Source organism: Leuciscus leuciscus (genome assembly GCF_965113295.1).
Source record: "Leuciscus leuciscus genome assembly, chromosome: 20".
NCBI classification, from domain to species: Eukaryota; Metazoa; Chordata; class Actinopteri; order Cypriniformes; family Leuciscidae; genus Leuciscus; species Leuciscus leuciscus.
The window spans coordinates 12,092,562-12,102,884 of record NC_138744.1 but is presented as its reverse complement, the minus strand read 5'-3'; the positions used below and the strand labels follow the sequence as shown (position 1 = coordinate 12,102,884).

Sequence of the window (10,323 nt, the reverse complement as noted above, 5' to 3'; positions counted from 1 at the left end):
AAATAGCCATTGCTTAATAATTATTCTCATTTGTTATGCCATGCCTTACCCAAGATCAGACAATGTTTAATAGAAATATCTTAAAGGGGTTGGATTTAAAAAATCAAAACAACTCACACAATAGAACTAATGTAAAGGTTCTGCCTATATAGGGAAAATATATTTTTCTCTTTATCTTATTAGTATTGTAATTTATCAATGCCTTTTGACATGTTAATGAGAGTGAGTGTAGTCTTGCAAAACAAAAATGCAGGTGAACTATTTTCTTAAGACATAATGTGGTTAAGAAGCTTCAATTATCTGGCAGTTTGAGAATTGTATTAATTTATAACTTTATCGCTCAATGTCCGAATCTCCACATTCGTGTTGATCTGCTGACAAATGGAAAATAAGAAAAGAACTAAACTAAAGAGGGGAAAGTGAACAAAACATAGTATTTTAAGTTCAGGTGACCAAGAACACAGTAAATAGTTTGAGTAAACATAGTTTTTATTCAAAACAATGAACTTATTTCTGTGCTTGCATGTGCACCGCACACTGATATGCGTTTAATAATCAACCACTTTGTGTTTTGTTTGTTTGGTTGTAAAGGAAAAGAACCCTTTTACTTCAACTCATAACCTCTGTTATAATGTGAAATGTCGTTCAAGTGACAATTTGTTTAATTCACATGTGGCTCAAAACCTGTGCTATGAATGTCATTTGAATTTAAAAAAACAACCAAAAAAAACAACAACTAACATTTAGGCCTAATTGTTCACTTTCAGTATGAGTCATGATATGATTTTTTTTACAGAACACATGGGGTATTTTTAAAGAAATATTATGTGATATTAATCCAAGTTTAAAATGACAACTATAGAATTTCGTATTAAATAGCCTATATACTTCACTATATTTAATAACTTTAATTTCATTTTTTGCAACCATGGTAAATCTCCCATAATGCTCTAATTTACCAAAACTCTTCAAAATAGAGATCAAAATCAATAGATTAAAATTTTGGTGTCAATATTTTAATTAACATATTTCAAAGTTATCAGAAAACAAAGTAGTGAAAATTTTGTGGACATTTTATTTAGCCTAAGTTTTAATGGACAACTTGCGGTGCTTTCCTCTGTTGTGTGACTTTGTTCAATTTCTTTGACTTGGAGTGGCTAAATGTAACAGAAACTCAAGCACAATGTATCATTTTTAAAAGCAGGCAATCAGCACAGCGATTGAAATCACCAATGAAATCTGTATTTAACTTCTGGAAAAGCTGAAGAACTGAAAAACCTCTGTCGCCATCTGCAGCTCAGATGAAATATTCATGATTAGTCTAGCATTAGCCTATAGCCTCGATTTCAACCTGTTTGAGATTTGAATTGTTTTAATATTGTCTTTAAACGTTTACATTCCAAAAGATTACTAATAATCACACTGAAACAAAATAATACATTTAAAAGTTATTTATTTCAGAAACACAAGAATGTCAAGAATGCATTTTCAAATTAATCATAAAAAGTAGGCAATGAAAGTGATGCTCTCATTTACATTGTAGTTGTGAATTTAACCACCCATCATCCGGTCGGCTGCATCGTGGCAGTTATCAAACAAAAGTTTGTAGTCCGTTCCTCCAGCCTTCACAAAAGCAGACACTGTCTTGCTCCCACGAAAATCTTTTGTCTCAACAATCTGTCCATTAAAAAAAAAGACAAAAGATTAGCGCAGACCAAAATGATCGTCTAAAGTTAAATGAAATTGCTAAGGTAGGCTATTAAATAAGTCTAATTTCTACAAGGATAAAATACAGTCTTTTATATACAAGTAATTTGCACACATATCAGAGTTACAGAATTACTTGCCTTCCAGTTATTGCTCATATGACGGGCAGCCACAACAACAGTCTGAGATGAGATGCCATAGCCATCTCCTTTATGGACCAGCCATTTAGTGCCGTCTGCTAGAGTCACTCTAAAAGCAGAACCAGCAGAAGACATGCCTAATATTCAACACGTTCTTTCCCCTCAGAATACAAGTGTGATGTATTCACCATGTATTCAACACAATGCATGTGCTAATACAAAATAAAATGACAAAACTGTTCATTGTTTGATTACCTGACTCCAGAGTGGCTGAGTTTGCCTACTTGGAAAGACATCCCCTCCAGAGGTCTGGTCATCCTCTCTGCCTTGTAAACTTTGGAGTTGTACAGTTTCCTTAGATCAGACATTTTGGAAAGGTCGTAACTGTAAGAGTTTCCACCCCCTGAAAATTCAATGTGACAGAAAATATATCATTCATATGAAGGCACTATTGTTAACTTTAAAAGTAAGGTAGAAGGCAGAAAAACCTTAGTCCACCTTCTTGTTGGTTATTACAATTAAATAAAATTAAACTATAGAGAAGGTGAAGTGTAGTGAATGTAATGCTGAGCAAAGTAAAAATGAACAAAATATGTAAATATACCATTGCCCCATGAGGATTCAGCCACCATGGCCACCATGGCCAAGAAAAGCAGACCCAGTGTAGTCTTGAAGGACATCATGGTTCACAGCAAACTGAAGCTTGGTAGAAAACCAGAGCAATTTGTATACTTTTTTGACCCTGTGATCCTCCCTTTCCCAAAATATTGCTTCATTGCTGAAGTCATCTGAAAAAACATGGCTTGTGATTTGGAAAGACCAGGATTGCACAATTTTAGCTTAAAGGGTTATTGGTTAGAGCTGTGCTGCTCAAGTTCTGAATTTCCTCCAGAGGTCGTGTTGTTCTTCTGGCAAATGGAAAGCGGGAAAAGCCAGAATTGCACAACTGGAAGAGAGAAAAAACATACAGCTGCTAAATTGAAAAAGAGCAAGAAAACAGTAAGTGTTGGGGGGAAATAAATTCTTATTTAGTAGACAATGATATTCAACTTAATCATGTTATCTTAATTTTTCTTTTATTGAATTTTAGTTTTTATTGAATTTACTTTTGGAAAAGAAAGTCATGTCTATTAACAGCTGCCAAAATTAAGATATAAATTGAGATGTAAACTATAGTAAAGTATTTTTGTTATTATGTAGTTATTTTTTTTGTTATTATGTGGAAATTTTCAATTATCTGATTCAGTGCCCTGGTTTGCATAAGAAAATTTCCCATTCATTTCGATAGACATTTCAGAAACATGTAGTCTTAAAGGGATAGTTCACCCAAAATGAAAATTCTGTCATCATTTACTTTCCCTCAAGTTGTTCCAAACCTGTATGAATTTCTTTTTTCTGCTGAACACAAAAAAAGATCATTTTAAGAATATGGGTAACCAAACATTTGATGGACCCATTGACTTCCATAATATGGAAGGCAATGGGGTCCCAATTGAGGGTGAGTAAATGGTGACAGAATTTTTCATTTTTGGTTGAACTATCCCTTTAAGCTTTGATCCAACCCAATGTCCTAGATGAATAACATTGCAACATAGGAATAGCAACAACTGTCAAATGATTACTAGTGCCAGACGGTGCGGTCTGAGTATTTCATGAAATGGTTTAACTCAGATTTTCACAATAGTGTCTAGAAGTTCAAAAACAAAAACCATTCAGCGGACAGTTCTGTGGATGAAAATGCCTTGATTTGACAAGGTTTAGAGGAGAGGGCCCAGACCGATTAGTCTGTATATTGTCCATATGCTTCCATTAGAGCCAGAGTCAAACCCACTATCTAAAGATTCATGGGTTTTTACAATCCAACACTCTGTATGTTGCAATCAGTCAGGAGTCACTTTTATATTTAAGAGCTGCACATTAAACTGCCATTAAAGCGACTAGTGTGCCACATAACCACAGAATAAATGTCAGTGTCACACAGAAAATTTAGATGGAGGCTTGTCTCACTATATGACACCCTGAAAGAGGTGTATATCAAAAGCATATCCATACCCTCAGCATAAAAATCAGTCAGTGACCAATTTACACATCAATTGTACAAATTTCTCCCCTTATCGACGCTTAAAATGAGCAAGTTGGAATGGATAGGACGCTTGAAAAACATGGTGAAGAAGAGTCCTTTATATTCAAATTTTGTTATCGGCTTTGTGATGGTGGGACTTGAGCAACTTGTGGAGATAGACTTTGCATGCCCTTGTAATCCAAAGCTGAATCTGCTGTTCTCAATGGCGTATTTTGTAGTTCCCGCTCTCTTCTCCTTCGCACTTTTGTTTTATATTCAAAGCTCACAAATCAGCAATTATTCAAGCTGTTTGCACTGCGCTTTAGTTTGTCTTACTCCGGCCATTCTCTGGATCATGCTTCTGTTCTTTGATGGACAATACTTTGCCTGTGCAAAGACTTCATGGGAAGGACTTACGGTTCACACGGATATAACCGCTTCAACAACATGGTGTCAGCCTTTAACTGAACGTGACAACACCACAGAAAAGCAAATGACATTTTTTAACTATCGAAATAACTCTCAGGTGAGCATGATGATGAAATCAAAATGCTGTTACAAATATGTTGTGTTTGATTAATCTATATATTTTTCTATGGGTTGATTATTACCTGGTCCTAAGTTTTCATGTACTCATTTAAACATGAATGTACTTCTTCAGCTAGTGGGACTGTGCATACTGCTCCTGATTTCACTGCCTCTGATCTGGATGGGCATTAGGAGGTGGTACTACACACCAACAAGAACCAAAGCACTTGAAAATGAACAAATGGAAATGGTGGATTTAAGCCCATCACCCCCTCCTGACACTGTCTCTACAATTGGTGATCCCAGTAGAGATGAATTTTAACAGCTTTAGATAAAACAGCACTGGACAGAAATTACTTTATTTTTTCACAAACCTCATGTTTAAAATTCATAGTATTTTTGGTATGCTTTAAATATATTGGAATAAATTAACTTGTAAAAGTTTGAATTTTTCAATTAACTTGTAAAAGTTTGTATTTTTTAAATGTATTTACTGTAATTTGGTGTTGTTGCAACATAAATAATCCCTTCTGAAGACGTAAACTATATTTTGCCTTTTTCTAATGAAACTGTGTCATATTGCATCTTTTAGCCTACCTTTAGCTGCCATGTAGAGTAACAAACCACTTCCTGTCATTTACAGCAAGGACATGTTTACTTTGTTTTTGAATTACATTCACTTTGGGTGACATACTCTAATGATATTAAATCATTAGATCTGAGAAACAATCTCTAGTCTGAGAATGTTTTTCCATTTCAAAGAAAGGGCAAAAAAATTAAATAAAAAACATGTTTCTAAATTATATCCACTGAGAGACAGGGCAAAATAAGGGCAATTCTTGAACATGTGACTTCTCGAACTTAAAGCAAAACACATCCAACATTATATTACAGTTTATTAATGAATAAATAACTGTTTTAAATGTGTGACGTGAAGTAGTAAAGCTCACAATGACAAAGGAGATAACACGAAAACTCTTTATTAACGATGCAAAATACTAAACAACATTTGAAAATCGCATAAATCATAAACAAGAACGGACAAGGGACAGAACATAACAGGGTGTATAAATACAAGGCAAACATAATGAAAGAGAGGTGCAAATCATAAGTAACCAATATAACAATTTTTGTGCTATGTTTATTTTATATTTTTAACAAGGCCTTTAATATGTAAGATCATATTACATATAATGTGCCATGTCACAGTAATCATTCAAACTGTAGTATTATGGCACTAATTTATATTAAGTGCTTTTATTTATATTCATATTTTATCTAAGTGCCATCAAAGTGACTAGTGCAGTCTCTTACAGAGGTTCAACCATCTCAGTCGCAACCACAGTCTTACTCCGAGACACATGAAGATGTGAATTTCAAAAGTCAGCCAGCAATCACTTTCAGTTTTAGTCTGTACACCTCCCGACTAACAACACAGACAATGACCAAGCAATGGGTAGCAACCCTGAAAAAAGAGCTGAAGAAGAGTCCTTTTTATTCAAATGCAATTATTGGCTTTTTAATGGTGGGTCTTGAGAAACTCATGGAGATGGATTTTGCATGTCCTTGTGATCCAAAGATGAACCTGCTGTTTTCTGCGGCGTATTTTGTGATTCCTGCTCTGTTTTCGAGTGCACTTATGTTTTATATTCAAAGCTCACAATTCAACATAAAGCGTCTGCTCTCTATCGGAACCTGCATCACTCCAGCTGCTGTTTGGATCATGCTGCTGTTCTTTGATGGACAATACTTTGCCTGTGCAAAAACCTCATGGGAAGGACTTACGGTTCACACCGATATATCCGCTTCAACAACATGGTGTCAGCCTTTCATCAATCATGACAACATCACTGAAAAGCAAATTAAATTTTTTCGCTTTCGAAATACTTCTCAGGTGAGGGAATCATTGGGTGATTCAATTCTGTTTGATGTGGATGAAGATGAATTTTGTATATTATTTTTATATATTTTACAAATATTTTGTCATATGCTTCAAATGGTATAACACAAATTTTCACTTCAGATAGTGGCACTGGTCATGCTGGGTCTGAGCTCTTTGCCTTTGTTTGTATTTGGATGTAAGAGGTGCCACCAACAAGCAGGAACCGAAGAACCTGAAGCTGAAAAAGTGGAAATGGTGGATCCTAGTCAACGTTCAACACCCCCTCCTGAACGATCATCATTATAGAGGATGAAATCAGAGGTGCATCAGAACAGCTATAAATTAAGACCCTTTTTTTCAGATCTTGCAACAACAAAAAAATAATTAATGTTTAATGTTCACATTTAATGTTCATAAACCACACATTTAAAACGTAACAAAGAAAATGGAAAAAACAGTTTGCAGCACATCCAACCGCACCACAAATGACATTTGTTTTTCAGAAGTCTTAACGTGATGAGACACCACATCCTGTCATTCAGTGCACTATGTGCCACATCTTATGTAACATGGTACAATATGCTGCTCACATCCACTGATTGTTATTTTTCATGCTTTTGTCTTGTAAGTTTGGTAAATAAAAAAATACACATTTTGACTGATTTCTGTCACTTATTTTAAGGTATGTGAGGTTATAGGATGAAACATAATCATTAAGTGCACATTGACCAACTGGTTTTGGTTGGAGTCGACCTTAAAGCGATAGTTACCCAAAAATGGAAATTAGCCCATGATTTACTCACCCTGAAGCCATCCTAGGTGTATATGACATTATTCTTTCAGCTGAATACAATCAGAGTTACATTTAAAAATGCCCTGGCTCTTCCAAGCTTTATAATGGAAGTCAATGGGTATATTTTTTTGGAAGTCCGTCAAATCCTGTCCATCCGTGATAAAAGTGCTCGAAACGGCTCCGGGGGGTTAATAAAAGCCTTCTGAAGTGAGGCGATGCGTTCGTGTAAGAAAAATATCCATATATAAAACTTTATCAACTAAACTAACTATTACAAACACTCACTGTGCTTTAAAGTGAGTTTTGAGCTAAAGCATTAATCTCATAAAATGGTGTTTTATTTACAAAGTTTAGGAGGAAGATGTTTAAATTATCTACCCAGTCAGCACTTGAGGAGGTCTATACTTTCAGCTGCACCTATCCAAGCCAGGTATAAGGGAGGAGTACTCCGGGTTTGGGCCAAATTCCGAGCTCAGAACCCTCCCTCGGACAGCACGCCAAGAACGCATACTCTTTACTCAATCTGATTTTTTGTAAGTTTGAACTTGTGAACTGTCATATTTGTTGGCAATTGTAGCTATAATGCACCTGTCAAAGACTCACCAGGCTCCACCTTTACTCCAACATCACTCTATCGTCACATTCCCAGGGCAACATTCACAGTCACTCATCTTGGATCTCCCCAGTGTACTTCCATCATCCTGGATCCAGCCATCACGATCTCCAAATCCACTTGCAAAGATAAGAGACTGATTAATCCATTTGATATAACCATTCAACCAGACTCATTTCAGGAGATCATTCATGCGCTAAGAGCACTCACCAAGCACCCCCACACCACGTTGCTGCTTCCACCTCCGCTTCTTCACCGATGGACGTCGCCAGTCCCATGGTCAATCCTGCTTTCCGGACCTACCTCTTAACATGTCTCCACCAGTCAAGTCCATTCCTTTGAATTCTACTTCCATTGAAAGCCTGGTTGAACAGCAGTCTGTAGACATTCCTGAGTGTTACACACCAGTTACCACCACAGAGACTTGGCATGGGACTGCACCATTGACATCATACTGGGTGAGCCAGTGAACAGAAGGCCATGGAGGAGTACATTCAGGAGGCCCTCGATCAAGGATACATCTGACCATCTACTTCTCCTGCTGCCTCAAATTTCTTTTCTTTTCTTTTTTTTGTGGCTAAGGACAGAGGCTTGAGACCTTGCATCGACTACCAGGCCCTTAACAAGATCACAGCAAAATTCTGTTATCCACTTCCCCTCGTCCCAGCAGATCTGGAAAAACTCTGTGGTCCCTCTATCTTCACTAATCCGGAGTGCTTATAACCTCATCCTGATACGTGAGGGGGACGAGTGGAAGACCGGTTTTGTGACCCCTACTGGCCACTATGAGTACTGCGTGATGCTCTATGGCCTGGTCATCGCCCCTTCCTTATTCCAGGATTTCTTGCACTAGGTGCTTCGGGAGTACCTCCACGGGTTTGTACTCATCTACATCGATATCATCATAGTGTACCTTCGGAAAATAGCCGAACATCGCTCCTCCAATGCTTATATGAATTTCACCTGTTTCTGAAGGCAGAAAAGTGTCTCTTCCATCAATCTTCTGTCAAGCTACTCAGTTATAAGATTGGCAAGAACGGCATCAAGATGGACGATGGGAAGGTATCTGCTATCCATGACTGGCAGAGGTTGGCCGATAGTGGATGCCATCATCTTGGCATACCATGTTATATTTAAGCTATGTGAGGTTACAATGTGATATTTAATCTTTGTACATATGTCTTTTGTTGTTTTGTTTGAAAAAATACACACACAAAAATAGCTAAGGTTTCATATATTTATTCAAAACATTGGTTTGTTGATTTTTAGTGGGACATTTTTTAAACTTTAGTTGTAGAAACAATGGCTACTTCCTAAACAGTAATCAAATGGAACAACATTTCCTGCAGTTGCTAATTGTGATCATTATGTTTTCTTTTAAATAGCCAGTATCATATCTTATCTGAATCAATTACTGTATGCCTATTATGCTCTTAAAATATAATAGTCATTTAGTTGAAGCTTTATTTGTAAACTTAAAAATAATCCACTTTTTAAAATATTTAACATTTAAATTTGAGTTACGTCACAGGTAAATGTACTACGTATATACAATATATATAAGTAATTTTGAAATATGCTTACATTATCAATGCATGCATTTTTGTCTCCATGTCTGTGTACAACATATGAACGCATATCATGCAAGCATATGTGGGTAAATCACAGTCCTGTCACCAACACTCCATATGTCCTCGGCATCAGTGTATGCTGAGGGCTGTCAGAAGGGCTATTTAGAGGACTGGTGTCCACTCCTCCAATTGAGGGCAGGTAGGCAAGGTGCAGAATGGGTAACTGCAGAGAGAGCCTGCGCTGAATGCTGTGGAAGCAACACATCCATTAAATGAAGTGATCTGGAATTTTCAGGACATTTTTTTTTCTTCCAAAAAAATGTAAGGACATTGCAGAACATTGCATTCAAATTCCAGTTTACTTTTAAAGGATTGATAGAGACATGAAACCCACTGTTCAGGGGAGTTGATGTCTTCCAGCAGATTCCTGTTGCATTTGGAGCTTTCGGGGAGAGTCATACATTTCTCCTTGACTAAAAAGACATAATAACATTGAGATATTTTTATCAAAGGCAAACTTTTATAAAAAGAAATTAAATCCCTTTACAGAGCCATTGGGTATGCAAAGAATTCACAAAATGGGAACAAAAATAAAAAATCTTTAAATAATAACCTAAGTTTGATGATACAGTGAACACAGATAGTAGAACATATTTTATGTGATTAAAATCAACTTCTTTTCATGCACATTAATTTTTTGTTAGATAATAGTTAATAACTTCTTAATTCTTTTTAAAAATCATGGGAAAAACACCAAAGTGTTCTGCATTTGTGTGCCTTAAAGTGGTAATTCACCCAAAAATTAAAATTCTGTCAAAAGTTGCTGTATGAATTTCTTTCTTCTGCTGAACACAACAGAAGATATTTTGAAGAATGTCCGTAACCAAACAATTAATGGGCCCCACTGACTTCCATAGCATATTTTTTTTGTTCATACTATGAAAGTCAATGGGGTTATTTTGCGTTCAGCAGAATGAAGAAATTCAATCAGGTTTGGAACAACTTGAGGGTGAGTAAATTATAAGAA

The 10,323-nt window shown here is 36.2% G+C and overlaps 2 protein-coding genes and 1 long non-coding RNA gene across 4 annotated transcripts in view; 1 reads left to right on the top strand and 2 right to left on the bottom strand.

Moving 5' to 3' along the window:
- Positions 1-1,436: 1,436 nt before the first annotated feature.
- LOC309483785 (uncharacterized protein) lies at positions 1,437-2,576 on the bottom strand. The gene is made up of 4 exons (XM_082149793.1): positions 2,452-2,576; positions 2,103-2,250; positions 1,848-1,956; positions 1,437-1,677 (listed from the first exon to the last, which is right to left on the bottom strand). Exons 1-4 carry the CDS (start codon positions 2,528-2,530, stop codon positions 1,552-1,554), a joined length of 462 nt encoding a protein of 153 aa, XP_082005919.1. The 5' UTR covers positions 2,531-2,576; the 3' UTR covers positions 1,437-1,551.
- A 485-nt stretch (positions 2,577-3,061) lies between these two features.
- Positions 3,062-6,974, top strand: LOC309483786. The gene is made up of 3 exons (XR_014200644.1): positions 3,062-4,435; positions 4,571-6,331; positions 6,461-6,974. It is a non-coding gene; the product is annotated as an uncharacterized lncRNA (long non-coding RNA).
- Positions 6,975-8,622: 1,648 nt separating this feature from the next.
- The window catches only part of LOC309483766 (gamma-aminobutyric acid type B receptor subunit 2), a 9,032-nt gene continuing 7,331 nt past the window's right edge, over positions 8,623-10,323 (bottom strand). Inside the window, exons 18-19 of one of the 2 annotated variants that reach the window (XM_082149748.1) lie at positions 9,691-9,769; positions 8,623-9,544 (exon numbers count right to left, since the gene is read on the bottom strand). In XM_082149748.1, coding sequence (XP_082005874.1) covers positions 9,388-9,544; positions 9,691-9,769 — 236 coding nt within the window. In that variant the 3' untranslated portion in view covers positions 8,623-9,387. The remainder of the gene's footprint in view (positions 9,545-9,690; positions 9,770-10,323) is intronic. The other variant, XM_082149749.1, reaches the window with a different exon arrangement.

Bases quoted from the DNA above. Each gene is read 5' to 3' on its own strand.
- LOC309483785 (XM_082149793.1), bottom strand. From the start codon at position 2,530: ATGATGTCCTTCAAGACTACACTGGGTCTGCTTTTCTTGGCCATGGTG. The intron at 2,251-2,451 runs GTATATTTACAT...TTGAATTTTCAG, and splicing joins TGAATCCTCATGGGGCAATG to GGGGTGGAAACTCTTACAGT. The intron at 1,957-2,102 runs GTAATCAAACAA...TTCTGCTTTTAG, and splicing joins CTCAGCCACTCTGGAGTCAG to AGTGACTCTAGCAGACGGCA.